Raw genomic sequence first — 23,078 nt, forward strand, 5'->3', positions numbered from 1 at the left:
ATCAGACAAAATCAAGGTATAGGCAGGAAGACAAAGCTAGACAGGAGCAGTGCCACACAGTTAGAATAAAAGGTCAGCACTGAATATTGATTCTTTGAGATTTAGTACCGGTTCCCTGTGTAAGAAGTGATGTAAAATGTTTTGGCCAGACATTAGACATACTTTTGGATGCAGTATAAAAATGTATCAAAAATCAGTGACATGAAAACTAAGGAAATTGCTGTTTCTTTGCACTCTAGGGCAATATATTCATATACTTAAATAAATCCCTTTAATTCTGTTCAGTAGCATGAAGCCAACATAAGGAGAGTGAGCTGATTTGTTTTTTGAATCTTCACGCTTGTGATATTTAGCTTCTAGTTTTAAAATCTATACTGCAACTAAGTGCACAAGCAAAAATGAAGAACTTCCAATCTTTTCAGGATGAGTGTACTCAGGAACCATTTCTGCTTTCCCCCAGAGATGATGTGTTGCTCTGGAAAATCCATGTGACACCTCTTCAGTCTTGGTTTTTTCTGGTAAATAGCATCCCTGAGAAGACAGAATGGTGGATTACATCATGGCATATTGCCAGCAAGCAGAAGAAAAGGCAAAATAAATACTGTCCTCCAAAAAATATAAACACATTATCACTCTCCAGGAATTGTTAATATTACCACTGAGTTCAAAGACTTATTATTTTTTGTTTGTTTCTGGAGAATTTGAGACTTACTTTGTCTTCTGCTTGCTGACCACATATTAAATTCTAATCCACCAGGATTAGCTCAGCAGGAATCTACCCCCAGATGTCTTTAGTAAATGCCTTAGGATAGATAAATAGCCTGGAGTTTCCACAGCAGACCTGCTTGCTTCCCACTAACTTTGACACCAAAAAAAACCAACCAACTTCTACAGTGAGCAGAATATGTTGAAGTTTGTGATGCTCATTATTTAGCTTTATTGCTGTTATTTTACAAAATACCTATTTGTTCAAGAAATACGTATTTTCAGAGGAGAGTTATGGGAAAAAACCAATTTGCATGGTGTTATCAATAATAGTAGTAATTACATGATCAACCTATATTGTTCTTAATTCTGAAAGCAGAAGGTGTTCAGATTTCAAAGAAATCTATCACATTACTAAGTGTAAGTCAAGCATATGGACATCTGTTTTTCCCTAACAAACGTGTCTGAATTTCATAGACAGTATAAATTGGATGTTTAAATCCTGTGGAGAATTGAACATCCTGAAGAAGCAATCTTTAGCATGTAATTTAGACATAATGTCACTGATGATCTCTGTAGTCATGACACAGGTTTGTTGTCATGAGCTACATGCTCTCCTCATTCCAAAAGACTTACAGAGCTTAAACCTAGACCTCAGCTGGCATTGCAGTTGCAGGCAGTCCAGTTAATTATTATCCAAATACAGATTTTGTTAGCCATCTCAAGTATGTAAAAAAATTCACAGAGCCACTTAAGTAATATATTGGAGACTGAAGCCATTGACATTATCAAATCAACTCTGAAGACATCATTAAGGTAAATCCAGTCTTCCTACAATGAATACTGTGAAATACAATTGAGTGATTTATTATTTAAAATTTTAACCTTTCCCACACACTTCCATTTTGCTTGAGGAGCAATTAGAAAGTAGCCTGCATGTTTATTATCCTGGTGATCAAAATAAATTGTAAACATTTGCATTAAGACTTTTTAAAAATACAGTTGAAGGGGGTTTAGCTTTGATAATAATTATTTTGCCAATGCATTCAATAAGATGGTGAAACCAATCCTTTTGTGATTTGCTAATTTATATTTACTAACATTTTCTTGTACTTTCTTTCTGAGTAGAATTAACATGTGACGCGCTCTGAATCTAAAAAAGACATCTTCATGTCAATAACTTGAGGCAAAATGACATTTCACCTAAATGCTGTGGGACCACCCATGTGCTTAAAATCTTTGTAGGATTGCAGTTTAATGAATGAGATTCATCTCACCTGACAGTAGTAATCATTCACCTATGAATGTGTGAAATCCCTGGACTCACCTTGGAGTCAATGAAAAGGAATAAGGGTCTCCATAGAATGATCCAGTTCACTTATCTTGTGCACTTGCTTATGATAACAAAAAAAAAAAAAAAAAACAACAACAACAACAAAAGTTTCACGAGTTTAGCATGACTTATAGAAATCATCAAATATTTCAGGCTGGAAGGGATCCTGGAAGTCACCTAGTCCAGTTCACTGCTCAGAGTATGTCTAATGAGAACATGGTGCCCAGGGCCCTCTCTTGTCAATTCCCGAACACTTCCCAGGATGGAGATTCCACAGCTTTGCTGTGCATCCTGTGCCAGTATTTTATCACCTTAGTGGGAAAAAAAACAGAATAAAAATCTAATGTCGAATTAGCTTGCCATGTTCCAGCTTGTGTCTGCTGCCTGTGATCCATATACTTAGGCAACAGATCTTCATATACTTGAATGAGGTGAAATCCATCTCTTGAATTACCACTAATAATTGTGCTGGAATTATAAAACACTTAATAAGTGTATATACACTCCATTCTCCAGCTGACCACACTGACTAGTCCTACTACACGTTCTGCACTCAGGATTTGACAGGAGTACACTGATACTGCATATAGCTTTCAGTCATTCAAGCTACTCCTATTTCCCTGCAAGACTCCTCCACCTCTTCCATACAAATAAAGCATGCTGAGAATGTAATTCCTCAGATTTTTCTGTCTGCAGCAAAACCAGATACCTCACACCTGTATCCTACTCTCTTTTCTCTTTCAGCTGGTGATATTTCGCTTGTTCTTTCTCCTCAGTGCCGGTGTTACTATTTGTATGACTTCACAGGAAACAGGATAAGAAATCTCATGAATGCTAAACCTGTGCCCTCTCCCACTATCCTTTTCTTCTGCACAAGTTATTAAAAATCTAATGGAATACAGCTACTTCTATACTCGCATCAGTTAAGGAAATACCTGTAGAAGCATGTTTGTGTTACTTCAGTTATCTTAATTCATTACTCCATGTTTATTAATAAAGTTACAAAACTGGAAGAAAAAGGTTCAAAAAAACCCCAAATATAAAATGCATTCCAAGTTTATGTTTAATGCTTCAATATCTTTTAAGCAACATAGGTTCTGTTAACAGTCCAATTATACAAGCAAATTGAATATTTTTTAAGATATGAGGTATATGTCATTTAGAATACAAAATCCCATTTTTAACACAGAATTTCAAAGAGATTAAGTAATTCAGATAATTCTCTTTTGGGAATTTCCATTCAGATCACCCACAGTCCACAAAAATTCAGGCTAAATAGAAATTCTAGCAAGAGGGCCATGTAGTACTATAAACAAGCCACTGGAAAATGCTGTAAGAAAAACAATAAAAACTCAACTCAGACATCAAAAAAGGATGCGAACAGGAAGGAAAGAAGACTGATTTAGGACCTGGAAAGATGCAAAGGTAGTCAAATCTGTCTGTCGGCATGGTAGTAAACTTCAGGTAAAACAGCTACTGTCAGACAAGAATCTAAGGTTTTATTAAGGAAATACAGTAAAACATTGAGATAAGCCTAATGTAAAGATGGTTTCACATTCCACACATACTGAAAATCTTAAAATATATTTTACTGAAATTCTTAGTCTCCTATAAAGTAAAATCTCAGCTTTTCCCATTTCATCTGTCACTGAAAATACATTTTCTCTTAGAAAAATCTTTGGATTTAACACCTCCATAGTAGCTAACTGCTTGTATGGCAAAAATATGCTCTATTAATATTAATTAATTTTAATTGTTTAAAAGTGTCAATGTCAGGAAGAGAACTTAAACCTACCAATGCCCATCTGTTAGTCTTACTGTTGTTCTCATAAAGACAGTGTTTATTTTATTAAAAGAATTTAATGCAATAAACAAAACCCCAAAGACACCAGCAATGCAGATCCATTCATCATTTCACTGTGAAAGTGAGATAGAAAGAGGCTGAGTACAGAAAACAATGCCTCATGCTCCTTTGTGGAAATGCTTGCACGGAGCAAAGTTACAGATTGGGTGAAAATCTGAAAATAATAAGAAATATGAGTGTAATTTGGCCCAAATTTCTCAAATTTAGGAAAAACAAACATTCTTTTCTGGTTCTGGTTGCAGCAGTCAGTACAGTAAAAGCAGTAGTAGAGGAAATGGGAATTTCCTCTAACTGTGTTTTAAAATAAGTTTGCAGCCTCAGAGAAAGAAAAAAAAAAAAAGAAAAAAAAAAGAGCTAAAACATATTCTTATTTTGTGGTGATAAGATAACTTCATAGCATCTTGAGACCTCTCAAATTTACTATTTGGTATTAAATGGAAACTCATCCTTGTCAGCTAACAGCAACAGGTGCTTAGTTGTGCCTCTGTATTTTTTTTCTCTTTTCTGTGTTTGGAGGAAATGGAGAAAGGCATGGTATTTAAGCCTCTAGAATTTATTTTCTTCTGAATTCCAGTGCTGTCTTGGTGCTTGCATTAATTGTTTAATTTAAAACCAAAACAAAAAGCTTCAGCATTCATTTTATTAAGCTTTTATTTTTATTTGGATACTTGTTTTTACTTGTAGCTTTATATATTATGCTTTTCAGACCACAGTGTGATACATGCAATAATAGCAATATATTGTAGGATCTGTAGAGTTCTGGGAACGATTGTTACTGAAGGCAAGAAATAATGTAAAGTTGAGTAAGGCTGAGAGCAAAATTACTGTCTTACTCACACAAAGTTTGTGGCTGACATCTGTAAACTTTGAACAACCATGCTGTTTCTTTTCCTATTTTATTTAATGCACTGAGCTGCTTTCTGGTAAAGCTGGCTTTCTCCCTGAGTCGACGCAGTGGGGACAGCGGTTCCCCAAAGGTCTCAGTCCACTGTGCCAGGCACTGTGATGACCTCTGGCACATGAGAAGCCTTGAATCAGACAGAGCTCCTAAGGAAGGGTGCCCTGGAATCAGTCTCCAGGGACAAGGGAACAGCTCTGCAGGAAGGGCTTGGGCATCTTGATGGGCACCACATTGAGTATGAGTCAGCTGTATGCACTTCCAGTGCTGAAGCCCCGCATATGGGGCTGTGTTAGCAGTAATGTAGTCAGCAGGTCAGGGGAAGTGGTTATTCTCTGCTTTGCATTCCTGAGGCCACATCTGAAATACCTGCATCTAAAATACTGTGTCCAGTATTGGTCTTCCTGTGGAAAAGAGATTTGTATTTTAAACCAGTTAGCGAAGAGGCTGGACTTGCAGGATCCCTCACACCCCGTTTGATTCTGTGCAGATATTCTGTCTGTGAAGTGTTCCGATCTCTAGATGCTTTTGTTTCACTCTTGTTAACTGTCTTTTATAACTGATCACCATATTTTAATGAGGTAAAGGACAACAGGAATTTTAGTGTAAACTGCACTATTGCCAGCACCATGTTTCAGATGATAAAAGATTAATTAATAGTTATAAAACACATTATTAAATCTTGATTTCCTGTGTTGGTAGCATTAGCTTTTAGCTGAGGATTTCCCTTCTGTGATGTTTCATCAGCCTCGTGTATAACTCTGTGCCACTCGGATAAGGCCTTCACGCTGCATACCTTTATGCATCTACTACTGAAGCTGAGTTTAGTATCTATGCACCCTGTGGTGTGGAAAGCACGTGCTGTTTCTTGGCTCTGTTAAATGCTCTGGATTGTCCTTTCTGTCTGTGTAAAGATTCTAGCATCCTAGCTTTGATATTCGAATTTGATACCTAAGTTAGGTGTTGTGAATTGTTTCTCTTCATGGCACCAGATTAAGTTTATTTCCATGCTCTGCTGTGTATCAATGCATAGGGGATGACAGACCTTCACTGTCTCAGTGGGATGTCAAAGAGATCATGCCATAAGTCATTCCATTACAGCACTGTTGGGATCTTTGTCAGTCTTAGGTAAAAGGAACAGTATGCTTCAGAGGTGATTATTTCATTCAGTTTACTTGAAGACAATAAAAGGATTTATTTTGACCTTTCTTTCTGAAGAGGTGAAACAGATTTACTGAAATAAAGTGACACAGCATTGTGCTATTGCCACAAGGTTTTACTAGTTCCATGATAATTCAATCATGAAAGGAAAACAAGGGAATCAGCTGATAAATATTTAAGTCTTCAGGCCAAGAATGTTATTTTTGTGAACAGCAAGTATAATGCTTTACAACTCTTTTAAAAGTAAAGCATATGAGTTAATGTGTATATATCTATTAGGATACATTGTCTTTTTAATATTGTGAGGGGTGGTTTATATGACCTTTTTTAGCAAGTATATAGAGTTTAGCATTCATGTTCACCATCAAACTCCCTACAAATGAGAAATGTTAATACCTTTTCCAGTAAGTCATGAATTAATAACTGCCTATTAACTTCTTTGTGTCATTTTGAATGCTTGTGTTGACATATATCATAAATTAAGCAGTAGAGGACTTTTACCTAAGATCAGAGAATCCCAGGAAAACCCAGAAATTTTGTGGAGCAGTATTCTTGATTCAGTACTTTGCTTTCTTCTAGGTTAGTACTGAAAAGAAAGCAATATACCATATAAGTATAAATATCTAATTATTGAACGTAGGAGGTGGCAGTGATATTCTCCATATTACATACAAACTATATGCACAATGATTCAGATAATTCTTTCACAATAGTATATGACTAAAATCTAATTCTCGTGACAGCCATGTGCAGTTGAGTAATATATGTAGCTTTCTGAAGTTTAGTTGCTGAAACTATTGCATGTCACATGTTTTAAGTTTAGACCATTGTACTTCCACGCCACTACATAATGAGCTGTTGTTGTTCCTTTTGAAACATCTCATAGTTAAAAAAGCATATCACACCAGCATTCCAGTGTGGAGGATTTAAGAGGTACATACACAGTGCTTAACTTACTGCAGATAGTAAGGAAAGCATTGGCATTTGCAGAATAATGCTGCTGTGAACATATAAAAGATACATAAAAAATGAATAAAATGCAGTTGCACATTAGTGTGTGTCAGTGCTGTTTTGAGAAAGGGCCCTCCATTAAAAAAATATTTAAAGAAATTTCTAAGTACATTTTTCAAATTTCAATGTTATAACTTAAAGGAAACATTGCTTAGAACATTATGTAGAAAGGTACAGGAATCCAAGGAATTAAAGCTAGGGAAGGCAGTTCTTTGCAACTTAATACATTTCTAGTAAATGAAACCAAAATGCAATAAAGAAAACAGTCATTTTGGTTAAAAGATAAAAATTTTGTTTGTTCAAGAAGGTCTAATGCATACTTTCTGAATACACTACCTTAAGTTCAGTAATTATGAACATAATATGTATACTCAATGGAAGTAAATGATCAGCACATATATATGCTGGTACAGAGAAAGTACTTATTGTATGTGTTGCTCCTGGTACTGCCCATTATTATCATTCTCCTTTTTGCCTTTCTTTTGATTTTTAAAATTAAGACTCAAAGCATGTCAAAAGCTGTAAAAATCACTTGAACACTGAGAAATATTGGGCAGTTTCAGAATATTGACGTATCTTCCTTTACGGATATATTTCTTCTTACTGCAGATCTAATGCATTTGAAGTGCTGGCACTTGATGGAGTTAGTACTGGGATACTTCAGTTTTATACAGCCCAGGAGAGTGCTGACTGGCTGAGAGCAATATCAACTAACATCAGTGATTTGACACTTCAAAATGTATGTTACTTTCTGCATATTTTCATATTTCTATGATATTGTAAAATTATTTCTAATTTTCCAAGGGTAGAAAACAGTTCACATTTAAGATACAATATATAAAATGCATGTGTATGGAGAGGAAAAGGAGAAAGGAAAGAGCAGGGAGAGAATGTCTGGTAAATCAAAAGTATCAAGAACTTTTCAAGACTTGCAGTGTTGTTATAAAAAAAAAAAAAAGTAGTAGAAAATCAGATTGAATTTAATTTTTTAAAACTTTTTAAAACAAAATATTTATCCTTTCTGGTCATTTCACAGCGCTTTAGACTTGACCATATATTTATTTTTTACATATTTGTAATTAAAATGTGCTTGAGATTAGTATTTGTTGATTTTAAAGTAGGCATGTGGAAATGTTGTAGTTAGTAAAGTGTGACTTACAGAGGCTTGTTGGAACACAGCATTTTTACCTCTCTAAGTTATTTAAGAGTTGATATATTTAAGTGCATATATTCCTTCATTCTCCCTAGGTATATAAAAGTGCTTATGCTGTTTTAAGTTATTCCTGTAAATTCATAAGTAGCATTTGCTGTTGTAAACAGAAGTATTAAATAATCCCTGGAGAAACAGAAAATTATTACTTAGACAGCACATTATTATTCCAAGAAAGGACAACTGAATCATAGAGTTATATAGTGAGCTCGATAATGTACAATATTGAAAATATATTTCAGTCTTTTTGAAATGATAGAAATCAATGATGAAAACATAATAGCAGAGCTGTCCCTTGAAGAATTGCCTGTGCAGGTTTCTAATCTTTTTTTCTTTAGATGTGTTCAGGCTGTAACTTCTTTTATAAATTATGATTTATGCTTTGTATTCTAGGTTAATTGTTGCTTAATTCTTCAGATTATATTGTGTATTATTTTGTACTGGATTTAAATATAAATCTTTGGTCAAAACGGATTATAAATTGAATTTATTTTTCTGGTCTTCAAAAGTTACTTGGAATCACATTTGATCAGAATAGTTCATTTATTATGTTATTATGTTAATTATTTTTAAATACTCAATTGCTTAAGCAATCTCTGAAAAAATCAGACTTTTTGCTTATGATGCATGCTTTATAATTATTCTCTATTCTCTAGTGGTTTACATCATTTACAGGGTATTACTATTTGATAATTCTGAGGAAGTGATGTAAATTATTCATGTAATTTCCTAATTCCTTCTGCATGAATAGAAAAAGAAGTGTATGGTAATATTTTTAGAGCAATTCCAGTTCATAGTTACTAAGCCCAAATCTTTTGCTTTCTAAAGAGATCCACTCAATAAAAGCCACTCCAGGGATATAGGTGAATAAGAATAAAAAGTGGCTATAAATGCAAGCAGGTTTTATTAGTCATAGGGTTCTAGTCTGTTTTTTTCAAATACAGTATTTGCAGCAGCATGTGTCCTGACATAGTATCTTCACTGTGTTGTGACCTGTCTGCAACAATATTTTGTTATACACTTGAGTACTTGCATTGCTCTTCTCTGTTATCTATCACAACAGTGAATTCTGTAAACAAAGTAGTTCATCTGGTGTTTGTCTAAGTGGCTGTTCGAGGGAAGGGTCTGAGAAACAACAGCCATGATAAATTAATGTTTTGTGTTCTTGGTGAGATACAGAGTAAACTCTATACAGATCATATGAGAAGTAAGTATACATTTTACTTGGACTTAATGCTTTACAGGTTTTGTCAGGTGTTCAGCCTGTGCTACAACTGGGAAGGTCTGGCCAATTATTTTAATTAGTGATCATCAGAACAGGAGATGTAATAGTGAGAATCCCTTTTACTGCAAACCATTTTTTAAGACTAGGAGTGTGAGGCTGGATTGCAACTAAAATGTTCAGAAAAGGAAGGCTGGAGATCGCTCCCTGCCTCTGGGCAGCCAGAGGACACAGACTGTTTGACACCCACAGTGCCTAGGGCAAGGCCTTTGGATTAGGCTTCCTGAAAATCCATTTTGAATGCTTTGTATTACCTTAATAGTATCCTTTCACAAAATTAGTCTTTTTTAATCATACATATGAAATTGATGCTAGGGAATGGATCTGTAATTCCTCAGATTCCTGTTTCTGCACTTCTCCTTTTCTGTAGTGTCTCCTCCATTCTCCAGAACTACCTGAAGATAATCACTACTGATTCAGAGATTATTTCAGATAGTCTCTTATCTACTTATAGGTTATTTTCATGAGTCCTTACTGATTCTAAATTCAATTGCTTCTCCAAATATTTAAACTATTCACTTCCTATTTTTATGTCCTATGCTATCATCTCTGTACATAAATTAATTGCTAGGTGTATGGTCACAGTGGACCTTCTTGCTGATACCATTGGCATAAAGAATGTTAACATTCTTACTCAACCTGTTACTAAGTATTTAAGCAATACTTTCCATTGTTCACCTTTTACTTCCACACATTTTTTTTATTTTGTATGTGCTGATACTTGTTTCTTGACTTTAGCAACTCTTCTTGCACCTTAGTCATTCTTCTGTGCTTATTTGTGCTACTGTTATATACATCCTTTGTCATAAAACTTTGCATACTATTTTGAACAATTCATTTTAGAATTTTGGTTAAGGAGCTCCTGATACAGATTAATTGTTTTCTTACAGTGCACCCTATCTTTCATGTATCACTTTACCCTAATATACTTTATTTTGCTATTTTACCCTAATACAGTCTCGTTCAGCAGCTGGCAGCTCTGTCAGATCTCCTGCTGGTGCCAGAAGACAATCCTAATTTAGGCAGTATAAAAATAGCTCTGACACAATGTGACACTTGTGCTAATGTCAGGCTAGTCTTTTGAAGTACTGAAACATCTAACTTCTACACAAAGACAAGCTCTCTGGGGACCGAGTGTAAAGGGGGAGTCATCTTTCAATAGTGAAGATGTGAGAAGTCCTCACTGCATAAGGATGCTACCCGTGGATGTTAACATATCCAGAAGTGTTACTTGGTAGATGAGATATAATGATTCCGGTATTAGCCTGGAGAGATTTGGTTCTTATAGGACAGAGAACCATGGGGAATACTGCAACATGGAGAAAAATGTAAGGGTATCTTTTCAGCCCTCCTTACTGATATGCTCCTTGTATGGTTAGCTCTGAAAAACTAGTAGCATTCCGTCTTACAAGCAGTATGGGTTACTTTTTCTTCTCAGGACCCTAGCCCCAAATTATTCACCACTGTTCATATTCTTGTCTTTCACATACTTTTCTACCAGTGTGAAACTTCCCTATCATCTTCCTTTGTGATTCTATTCCCAATCTTCAAAATGTTCTCAAAGCTTTTCACATTTACCTTTGTGAGAAATAAACAGAGATTAATCAGCACCTCACATTTATTTCTTCATACACCTCTATTCTTGCAGAAGGAGGTACAGTTGAAGAAACTGAGGGGAGAAAGGGAACAGAAACTGGCAGTGAAGATTCCATTATGAAACAATAAGCACAAGAAACAAGTTGATCTGCCTGTGCTTCTCGCTGCTCCTATTCTTTGTTTGTTCAGCTAGAGGGTTCTTTGTAGGCTGAAGTTGCAATGCTGTGCTGGAGATGGTTTTTTTAGGTCGGAGTTTCTTGGAATAATATATATTTCTCTCTGTTTTTCACCATTCAGATAGCCAGCTATTAAATATGTGCAGCTTTTCTCATGGATCTTAATTATTTTATTTGAAACGTAACACTGAACATTAATGTAGTCATAATCAGTAGAAGCACCTAAAGACACTTGTTTCTTATATCTATAACTTTCTCAAGGTGTTTGTTTGTTTTTTTCCCTCCACTATATTCTAATGGTGTTATATATAAAAAAAATATTTACAAATGAGTAGCTCATAAGAGAACGCATTAAGATGAATTTGTTCGACTTTAAACATTATTTATGAATTTATATAAATCCTTCCAGCAGTTTCAGTAGTGGATGGTAGAAAACTTAACATTTGCCTTCAAAACAGGGTTAGTAATCTGGATCATATCTATGCCTTTGACAGCTTTTTTAATTGTGTATGTCATAGTGTGTAAAGCTTTCCTTTTATGACTTTGCGTACATGTATATCTAAGTCATACTCAGTATCTCAGTGGAGTGAAAGTTCTATTTGAATAGAGAGAGACTTAGGAAATATGAGCTTGAGGCATGCATATAAAAAAAAAGAGAAGATTGAGAAGACTTTGTTTTCTTTACACAGCAGAATGTGGGTTACATGTAGATGGAAACAAAATCCTTGTGTGTAGGAGGCAGTATACAAATTTGACTGCCTCGATGATTATGCAAAAATTCTATTCCCAGAGTGAAAACACATGAAAATATTTCTTTACTGCTGATTCTTTTTTTTTTTTTTTTTTTTTTTTTTAAAGTTAAAAATCTCCATTTGAAAGTTCCACAGTTCAAACTGTTGAGAATTTAAAGGGACAAGCAGTTTTACATGATCCTCTTATAGCCAGGAGAAAAATAACAGGTTCCTATCAAGATCTTTCTCTGCTGTCAGGATAGAGAATACAGGTAAATTAGATGTATAACCCTTTCTTTTTTGGCAAGTCAGAGTTAAGTGAGATAAATCCCAGCCAGGGAGGTATTTAGATTTAGGTATATGGTTCTAAATCATTTCATCCCCATTCTATTCCTGCACTGTATGTATTCACTTAGAACACAGTATAGGAATTATAATTTTTTAATAGTTCCTTTTCCAAGTTGCCTGCAGTCTGCAGATCCAGGTTTTCGGGTTTAGTTCCCCTGCTGTCTCCAACTCCCATTACTGTACTGCAGTACTGAAAGCTCATGTACTGCCAGAAAGTTGTAACATATCCCATTTGTATTCCTATCTCTCTGGATCAGCTGTGGAGGCATGTAGAGAATGTGTGGTGCCAGGTGAAGTGGAGAGTGCATACTTCTCTGTCCTCAGCCCTGTGACATAGGGACATAATGTGATGCAGAAGGAAATCTTTCCTCTCCTCATAGTTATGTCAGGGCTGCAGCTGTCCCTGCTTTGAATAGGGAATGAGCTACGGCTGTGCAGTGAATAGCTGTGTAGTCCAAAGTATTCTTTCTTTACCAATGGGAAGCTGGACTGGTTATGAGAATGTGCTTAACAGTACTCTACCCTCATTCTGCAGAAAACCTGCATGGCCCGTCTCATGCACATTTTTCCAGGCAAATGAAATAAAAAGTAGGATAACTTTTTTTCATATCATATAGGGAACTTAAATAGTTTAAGTGAACCAAGAGGGGGAGTGAAAGGAGACAGGATCCTTGATAGCCCTGTTTATTTGTACTGGTTTATGCTAAAGCAATCTTTTTTTTCAGCCTGTCTTTGGCCACCTGCAAGGAAATTATATTTTCTGTGTGTATAGCATGGCTTCTGTATAGTTACTGGCATTAAAGAATTCCAGGTGTCTTTCGATTATGTCCTGCACAACCACTCAGGATTAAGCCTATTACCGAATCAAACTGATGAGGTCTACTTCCTTCTGCAACACTGGGCATATCACCAATTTGTTTTATCCAAGCTACAGAGTGGGATTCTTGAGATCCTGCTGGTTTGTTAATGTTGGGACCCCGAGAGCACCAAGAGGCTCTGCCACCTCTTCCCCCTCCCAAAGCGCTCCAGGACACCCCTGGCACAGCACAGCCACACAGCCTGGGGTCAGACTGCTCTGGGCAGAGCTGTGTGTGAGAGCTGCGACGAACCTTGCTGCCCCCCACCCCCCACCCCCCCCCCGCTTGGCAGCTGCATGGCAGCTCCATCATCATCAGTCCTCTGTTCTGTGCTGTAGATGCCAGCACATGCAGGCTGTGACCGCTCTGTTGTGGTGGTCCCCGTTCCTCCTCTGGGGTGACAGGGTCGTAGTAGGGAGTATGGCGGGGCCCCTCCAAGGGGATGGCAGGCTCTCCTGCACTCTACCCAAGGCGGCAGCCAGGCCTCAAAAGATGCCCTAGGCTCCCAGCAGGTCTGGCTAGCTTGTCCCCAGAGCCTGTCACTCCCAGTGGTCTGACCCACCAGCACACCTGCACTGTTTGACCACACAATTCAAATGGTCTTCAGAAATGAGCGTATGGGGGAGAAGGAGCCCTGACGGCCCATGGTGCATTAGGACTGACTAGTGAGCTCCTATAGCCGTGAGCCTTGGTATTATCCTGTGTCCATACAGTGAAGGTTCCTGCTGCCATCCTGTACTCCTCCACATTGTGTTTTGTCCTAGGGTCATTTTGTTTTTCACTCTATGGAGAATAATGACTTGTCATTGCCATCACTTGGTGAATGTGGGTGGGTGGGTATGGGGGAGTGTGGTGTGTCGGAGGGAATGTACACATACTTTATATACTTCATAAACCTATATCTTCTATATAAGTATATACCACCAACCCTGACACATCCCGAGGCCTTTGTCATTAGCATGATGAGGCCTGTTGGCCTCCTACAGGTGCACTGGGTGAGGCTGGGATGGAGGTAACTTTCTTCATAGCAGCCATATGGTGCTGTGATTTGTATCTATGGCTAAAACAGCATTAATAATTAACCAGCATTTTGACTGTTGCTGAACAGATCTTGCACAGCATCAAGGTGTTGACTTCTTCTTACTCTGACACACCTCACCCCAATCCCCAGTGAGGTACAGGCAAGGAATTGAGAAGGGACACTGCTGGGACAGCTGACCCAAATTGTCCAAAGAGATATTCCATACCATATAACATTGTGCTCAGCAATAAAAGTGATGTAGCCGACAGAGGAGATGGGGCATCAGTCTGTTTGTGGAAGGCAGGTGATTGCCTTTGTATGACTTATTCTTTCCCTGTTTCCTTCACTTATTAAGCTCTCTTCATCCTGACCCATAGTTTTCTTGCTTTTACACTTCCTATTTGTTCACCCTTCCTGCTGGGAGGGGGAAGGGAGTGAGAAGCTGTGTGGAGTGCTCAGCTGCTGACCAGAGTCAACCCACCACAACAGGCAATGGCACCACTGTCTTTACTGAGCTACATGGCTGCAGACATGCTCTGCTTCCAAAGATTACCCACAGATTTGATTTTACAAATCTGGTACGGCCAGGATACAAGCAATAGCCCTGGGATTCTTCTGCTCTTTTCCTGTGGCAATTGTAGTTTTTCCTGTTCATAGCTATAGCTTTTCTTCTTCTATCACAGACCTTTTGTTTGTTACAAAACAGGCTTCTTGATGGCAAGATCCTTTGGAAGTACTCAAAAACTGTAAGACAGTTTGCAGTTTATAGCCTTGCATATAGGAGAGTCTGTCTTCCAGTCTAATATTTTTCTGTCTAGATTCCATACCATTACTACATATACTAATGCTATGCTTCAAAGAAGTGTTTCACTTTAAAGAACTTAGTATCTGTCAAGGTTTGTCCACCACTCATCTATGAAAATTATGACTGCCTAAGAAAAGCCATAGTCAACAAAACTCTTCATTATGTGAACAGAGAGGAAAAAGAAAGATGTCTAACTTTATCTTGAAGAGCAAACTAAATTGAAAACCTGAAAATATTCCCTTCATCTTTAAACACATCTTGTACTCTATGCCCTTAATTTCACAAGTACTTAATCACAAGCTTAATTTATAGATGTGCTTAAGCAATTGTTTAACTGAGACCTAAGTGAGGTGTCTATACAGTACAGTATAATATTTCCCTCAGAGTAACTAAGTCAAATTCATAAATGCAAATCTTTATGAAGGATTTAATAAAAACTCTGATAAAAGCCTTCCCATCTTTTGAGTCCTTGGTTTTGTAAATTTTGTGTAGTAGTGAAAATCTAGTATTTAAGCACCGCATGATTTAATTTCTTATAAATATAATTTGGAAGTATTAATACAGTTGTCAATAACTAAGTCAATTCTGATTGCATCACAGAAACTCTTCAGCGTATTAATAACTGTGTATTCTTCCATCTCTCTTTCATAGATGAAAATGGCAAATAAATGTTGTTCTCCCTCAGACCAGGTAAGGCTTTCATTATATTATCTAATTTTTTTAATTCATGTCGTTGCATTAAGTTGCAAAATTTGTAGAACTTACATACATAATTTAGTCAGGTTTAAAATTCTAAACCCAAGTTTTCTAGGGTTAGAAATTCCAAAATGGCCTTTAATACAGCAGATACTTAGTAATCCACAGTAACGAGTAGAATCCTCCACTGTAGACCTAAAAAGTGGATTAGATGGAGCCATGAAATAAATGAGAGTGGGGCAATGGACCGCACAGCCAGGTCTTGGAAAGCATACTGTATGTTTGTGTGTAATATTGCAGCAGTGATTCTGACAAGTTAACTCTGTATTTACATCACATATAGTGCACAGATAGGCAGGGAGTCTATTACAAATCCAATCTGTTTTACATGTGTCATGCTGGGCAGACTACATTTGCCATGACTGTTTTGGACTTCTGGGGCTCAGGAGCCTGATGAGATATTTCTTCTGCTCCAACTAGCCAAATGTCCTGAAGACCCAGATGAATTTACTGCATTGGGAAGTACTCTTCTTCTAGCATTGAAAACAGTTTTTTTCATTTACTTTGTAAAATAGAATAGTAGCATTTTCAAGGCTTATTCTGTAATTCTGGGAAGTACTTTGAAATTGTATTATAAAACTAAGTTTCACTTCTGTGTGCATCGATCTGGCATTGAATCATTACTCAGGAACAAAGAGCCTGATCCGTGCTGTTTCCAAATCAATCCAAAATTCCAAATCCAAATCCAAAAATGCTGGATTTGTAGATTATAAAAGTGAAAATTAGGCAAACTGTCTTTTATAGTATTTTACTGCAGAAATCCATTGTGGAATTTTATTACAGAAGTCAAAAAAACCTTCATATCAGGATCAAATAAATATTTATTAGTTTGACAGCTTGTATATTCATCCATATGTCACCATTTCATCATCTTAGTTGTAAAATGTGCTTGGGCATCTATGGACTTTTCTAGAAGTTACTAAAAATATTTAACCATTGGTAATTTCTTACACAGGAAACATTTTTTATATTTGGGTCAGCACTTTGAAAAAGAAAAAGCGTCAAAACCAACTACAGACTAATTCTGTGTATAGTAGAAAACCAAGTTATCCTCAAAGCCTAAATAATTACCTATTCTATATAAGAAGGGAGCGTTTAATTACCCTTTTTGCCCTGACTTTTAATTATTAATTAAACTGATATTGAAAACAAGTGATTATGAATGCCAGGGAAGAAGGCATTGAATCTGGATATCTTTTTATTGAATTAACTGGAATGGAAGAATACAGGCTCTTTAGGAAGCACAGGCAGGGGAGATGAGGAGGGGGTGTTGCCCTTTATGTTAGTGACCAGCTGGAGTGTATGGAGCTACACCTGGGGATGGATGAGAGCTTATGGGTCACGATTAAAGGGAAGGCAGGGACAGGTGACGTTGTACTGGGGGTCTGCTACAGGACACCTGAATAGGAAGATGAAATGGATAGGACCCTCTATGGACAGGTAGGAGAACCTCATATTCACAAGCCCTGGCTCTCATAGAGATTTCAACCGCCCCAGTATCTGTCGGAGGGACTACACAGCAGGGCATAAGCAATCCAGGAGCTTCCTCAAATATGTTGTTGATAACTTCTTTCTCCAAGTAATACAGAAGCCAATAAGGAGAGGTGCTATGCTGGACCTTGTTCTCACCAGCAAGGTGGGGCCTGTGAAGCTCAAGGGAAGCTTTCGCTGCAGTGGACATGAAATGGTAGAGTTCAAGATCCTTAGGGCAGAGAGGAGAGTGAACAGCTAACTTACTATCCCAGACTTCAGGAGAGCAGACTTTGGCCTTTTCAGGGATCTTCTCAGTAGAATACCATGAGATAAGGCCCTGGAGGCAAGAGGAGCCAAAGAAAGCTGGTTAATATTTAAGGATCATCCCCTCCAAGCTCAGGAGCAATGCGTCACAACAAAGAGGAAGTCAGGCAAAAACACCTGGAGGCCTGCATGGATGAACTAATTGCTCCTGGACAAACTCAAACACAAAAAAAAAGGAAGCCCGCAGGGAGAGGAAGCAAGGACAGGTTGCCTGGGAGGAATACAGAGAAATTTTCCAAGCATCCAGGGGTCAGGTTATGACAGCTAAAGTCCTGATAGGATGAAATCTGGCCAGGGGCATCGAGGGCAACAAGAAAAGCTTCTATAGGTATGTTGGTGATAAAATGAAGACTAGGGACAATGTGACCCACTCTGGAAGGAAACAGGAGACCTGGTCATCCAGGATATGGAAAAGGCTGAGGTGCTCAATGACTTTCTTGTTTCAGTCTTCAATGGCAAGTGCTCCAGCCACACCACCCAAGTTGCAGAAGGCAAAGGCAGGAACTGGGAGAATGAAGAACTTCCTGCGGTAGGAGAAGATTAGGTCTGAGACCATTTAAGGAACCTGAAGGTGCACAAGTCCATGGGACCTGAGGAGATGCATCCACAGGTCATAAGGGAACTGGTGGATGAAGTGGCTAAAGCCACTGTCCATCATGTTTGAGAAGTCCCGGCACTCTGGTGAAGTTCCCATTGAGTGGAAAAGGGGAAACATAACCCCCATTTTTAACAAGGGATAAAAAGGAAGACCTGGGGAACTACAGGCTGATCAATCTCATCTCTGTGCCTGGCAGGATCATGGAGCAGACCCTCCTGGAGACTATGCTAAGGCACATGGCAAAAAAGGAGGTGACTGGTGACAGACAACAGGGCTTCACTAAGGGCAAATCGTGCCTGACCAATTTGGTGGCCTTCTGTGATGGGTTTACAGAGTTAGTGGGTAAAGGAAGAGCAACAGACCTTGTCTACCTGGACTTGTGCAAAGCATTTGATGCTGTCCAGCACAGCATTCTTGTCTCTAAACTGGAGAGATGGATTTGATGGGTGGGCCACTCAGTGGTTAAGGAATTGTCTGGATGGTCACACTCAAAGAATTGCAGTCAATGACTTGATGACCACGTGGAGACCAGTGGTGTGTAGCAGTTCCTCAGCGGTTGGTATTGGGAGTGGCACTGCTTAATGTCTCTGTTGGCTACCTGGCCACTGGGATTGAGTGCACCCTCAGCAAGTTTCCTGATGACACCAAGCTGTATGGTACAGTCAACATGTCTGGGGGAAGAGATGCCATCCAAAGGGACCTTGAGAGGCTTGAGAAGTGGGCTCATGCAAACCCCATGACGTTCAACAAGGCCAAAGGCAGGGTCCTGCATGTGTGTTGGGGCAACTCTCAGTATCAATACAGGCTGGGCTGACAATGGATTAAGAACAGCCCTGAGGAGAAGGACTTGGGGCTGCTAGTTGATGAGAAGCTCAGCAAGGCCTGGAAATGTGTGTTCTTGCAGCCAAGAAAGTCAACCTTATCCTGGGCTGCATCAAAAGAAATGTGACCAGCAGGTCAAGCAAGGTGATTCTCCCCCTTTACTCCACTCTTGTGCGACCCCACCTGGAGTACTGCATTCAGCTTGAAACCCCCAAGATAAGAAGGACATGGACCAATTGGAACAAGTCCAGAGCAGGGCCACAAAGATGATCAATGGGCTGGAGCACCTCTCCCATGAAGACAGGCTGAGAGAGTTGGGGCTGTTCAGCCTGGAGACGAGAAGGCTCTGGGGGGACCTTATAGCAGCCTTCCGGTACCTAACGGGGGCCTGCAAGAAAGCTGGAGAGGGACTTTTTACAAGGACATGTAGTGATAGGACAAGGGGGAATGGCTTTAAATTTAAAGAGGGTGGACTTAGACTGCATATTAGGAAGAAATTATTTACTGTGAGGGTGGTGAGACACTGAACAGGTTGCCCAGAGAAGTGGCTGTTCCCTTCCTGGAAGTGTTCAAGGCCAGGCTGGATGGGGCTTTGAGCAACCTGGTCCAGTGGAAGGTGTCCCTGCCCATGGTAGGGCGCTTGGAACTAGATAATCTTTAAGGTCCCTTCCAACCCAAACCATTCTATGATTCTCTGAACTCTCTCCTGCAAGTACTATAGTAACTATTCAAAGTTTATTCTTATCAGTTTGGTCACACATAATGGGTTTAGTTGAAAAAAGGAAGAGCTATTCTTCCTCAATTTAAAAATTATATTGGGGACAGTCATAAAACTTACTTCTAACTACTTAATTTGATTTCCTAAATAAGTGGGCTAGTCTTCATAAACTGCCTAGATAGTCAGTGCAGAAAATTGTGTTCCAGAGAGCTGCTGAAATGTGGAACGTGATACCAACGCTTTAGATCATCCTTTATAGGAGCCTCTTTTTCTGTCCTGACTGTACTGAGGTCCTATGAAGAATAGCCTCTTAGCTTATCAACTAAAGTAGGTGCCTAACGTTAGGCAGTACAAATCTATGCCACGTTATCAATTCCAAGTATTAAAAGAAGGGAAGATGAAATTAGGACTTTAATTTCAGGAGCTGAAAATTTAAGGTGGGACTGACAGCAACAAACATTGGATTGTTCTCTGCCAAAAAGTGGGAAAAAATAAAGTTTATCATTAATTTGAGTTGATCAAGTAAATAAAACCAGCAAACATAAAAATATTAAGGGAACAAATGTGAAAAATACAAACTTTTTAATGTCTTGTGAAAATTTGCTTTAAAAAGCAACCACAATGTGAATATCTCATATATATATATATATATAAAAATATATATCGCACAAAGAAATAAAATACAACTTGGCAATGATAACTGAAAGCAGAAAAGAACTTGATCTGTCTTAGATAATGGATCCAATTAATGTCAGTTACGTGATGTTTGTACAAACCTGAATAGCTCTCATTAATGCAATCAATTTGAAATTTAGAGAAGGGATAAGCTTGAAAGATTGAAGGTCACATGAAGAGCTGCCTTGAAGTAAAATTGTTGATAGCTGCAAATTTATCTTTGCTTTTGAGTCTGGACATTGCTGAAGAATTAAACAGGTCCTTAGAGTTTCATTATTGTGTTGCCTGCCATGAGTTTTCTTCATTGACTTCAGAGTCCAAATTAATCTTTCATAAAACAATGAGGTTGGATCAGGATAGGTTTCCTTCAGATTCTGTCTTTCATAGGTCATTAAGAAACTGGGGTTCCGGGTCAAGAGCATAAAAGATTACTTTGCTAAATGTGGCTTTCTTTCTTGTCTTTTATACTGACCCTGACTGGTTTTACTGGAAACTAAATCTCCAGAACAGGATGAATTCCGTGGGCATATAACTAAAGAAAATTAGAAAGTGAAAGGACAAAGATAATGATTCTCAGGTCTAAACTAGCTGTATTTATGGGACTCCTTGCCAAAAGTAGATGTCAAACAAAGAGTGTGTGCTTTGCCCTGTGTCTATGGTCCAAAGTTGGAAGGAGATAGTAAGAAAGGTAGTAGTAGCTGTAGTTATTCTGAATATATTTATACTGTTAAAGTAAACAGTATCTGGTCATGAAGCTAGCGGGGATTGTTTGTTGACTTCTACACTTTTAAATTCTCTTCTCCCACCAAAGTGGGGTGTCAGCATTTGAACTGCCTATTGGAAATGACTCCCACTAATGCTTAAATCCCAGACTGTCCTTGGGAATAATTTTGAGAGTTCTAGTTATCCCAGGGTGTGTCATGCTAGTTAGTCCTGTCAAGGACTACAAGGTTTTAACAAATATGCAGGCATTACATGAATTTGAAAGGTATTAAATAAGTACCACTATTGAAGCTCTGGCTCTAAGTTTATATGTAACCTGTGCAGATGATGAAGCACGCACACAGAGTCTATGCACTGAATACTTCTAGAACATATTGGTGCTCCACAAGGAGAGAGAGGGGAATTGAGCCAGTTTCTACATTATTTTATTGAGTGTGGAGGATGTTTACAGCCACCATTCTCCAAATATTGTAACTTTTTATTCTGCTTGATATAATTTATTACAGTGCTCTGGAGACTTGAAAACACTTGATTGTGTTATCAGATTTGGGACTCAGTTTTCAAAAAGATACACATTGCTGGATTGCCCTACATTTTTTATGAAACTGCAAATCAGGAAATTCTCTCTGTGTACAGAAAAACTACTTGCAAGGGGGTTTTTTTATTGTTTGCTGGGTGGGGGGTGTGTTATGTTTTTAAGACTATTATGATAATTTCCTGTCCTCCACTAAAAAAATATGTTTCTTCTCAGTAACAATACAAAAAAGTTGATCAGATATTAATTGACTATGTTTATTTTTTCTTGTGATGCTGTAAAACTGATTTGCACTACTTCCTGGGATGTCTCTTCCCTTGGTTTTTTTTGATTTTTTACAGTGACCTCTTCATTGACTTCCAGAGGAAACCATACAAAAAATGAAATCTAGAGACAAGGACTGTTGAAGTATAGCATGTGATACCAGCTAGGGCTAGATGGGTAACAAAACATTGCCCTCTAAGTGCATTAACAGCAAGAAGACAAATGAAAATGGTAGTCTGCTACTCAGCTTATTATAGGTCAGCCTTCACTAAATAGGTCAACTGCAAAAGATAGTTATTGCAAGTAATACTATCAAAACCCAATGAAATCTCAGATTGCAATACAAAGGGATGTTTTGGTGGTATGTATGCTTTTAATGCCTGGTGATATTTGAAGAATCGGTCTTAAGTAATTTCAGAGCTATTATCAAGATATTTCAGAGAATTTGTGTCTGCCAGGTGACATATCAAAAGATTAGGAAAGGACAAACATCAAAGCTGTTCATGGAAAAAGAAAGAGAAGTTGGAGAGACTAGTCAATTTGACTTCAATCTCTAGAAAGAAATTTGAAATAAATAAAATATTTGTATGCAGCTGCAAGATAACAGAAGAGTGATCACCCTGAAGAATTTGTCAATAATAAACAGTTACACCCAATCTACCAATCTGGTTTTCTCCTGTGATAGTATAAAACTTCTTGTGGATGGGTGACAGGTGGTTGCTGCAGTGTACCTTGATTCCAGTAAGGTCTATGACGTTTCTTGACATTACAATATTTTAAGCAAGTATAATACAGATTTGATTGTGCAGACTTTTTTGGATAATCCAATACTAGGTGTAAATGGTTCACTTTCAAAACTGACTTATTGAGTGGAAGTCCTGAAGAGGTCTGTCCTGGATCCAGTTCCCTTGAGTAGTTCCTTTACAGTGCATTAGCAAAAGTAAGCCTACTGGTTTTGCAGACACAGAGCTTTAAAATACAGTATTAGACATAAAAATGATATTGATGTATTGAAGAATGATCTGAAAAACAGAGTGGAAGCCAATTAGTGTACAGCACATAGGCGAGAATAATTAAGTATATGTAAGAGGCTGTGCAAAACAGCTACAGAAGTTGTTACTTGTCTTTTAGGAAGGTTTGGTCCATCTGTTGCCTTGCTAGCACCTGGGGATGCCATCCCAGATACCTCTGT

At 38.0% G+C, this 23,078-nt stretch overlaps 1 protein-coding gene across 1 annotated transcript in view; it reads left to right on the forward strand.

Moving 5' to 3' along the window:
- Window positions 1-23,078, forward strand: part of SNTG2 (syntrophin gamma 2) — a 266,527-nt gene that overhangs the window by 190,024 nt on the left and 53,425 nt on the right. Inside the window, exons 10-11 of the mRNA XM_040598523.1 lie at window positions 7,582-7,711; window positions 15,650-15,688. Of these exons, the coding sequence (XP_040454457.1) occupies window positions 7,582-7,711; window positions 15,650-15,688 (169 nt within the window). The remainder of the gene's footprint in view (window positions 1-7,581; window positions 7,712-15,649; window positions 15,689-23,078) is intronic.

Source organism: Falco naumanni, chromosome 6, assembly GCF_017639655.2.
Source record: "Falco naumanni isolate bFalNau1 chromosome 6, bFalNau1.pat, whole genome shotgun sequence".
Classification (NCBI taxonomy): Eukaryota; Metazoa; Chordata; class Aves; order Falconiformes; family Falconidae; genus Falco; species Falco naumanni.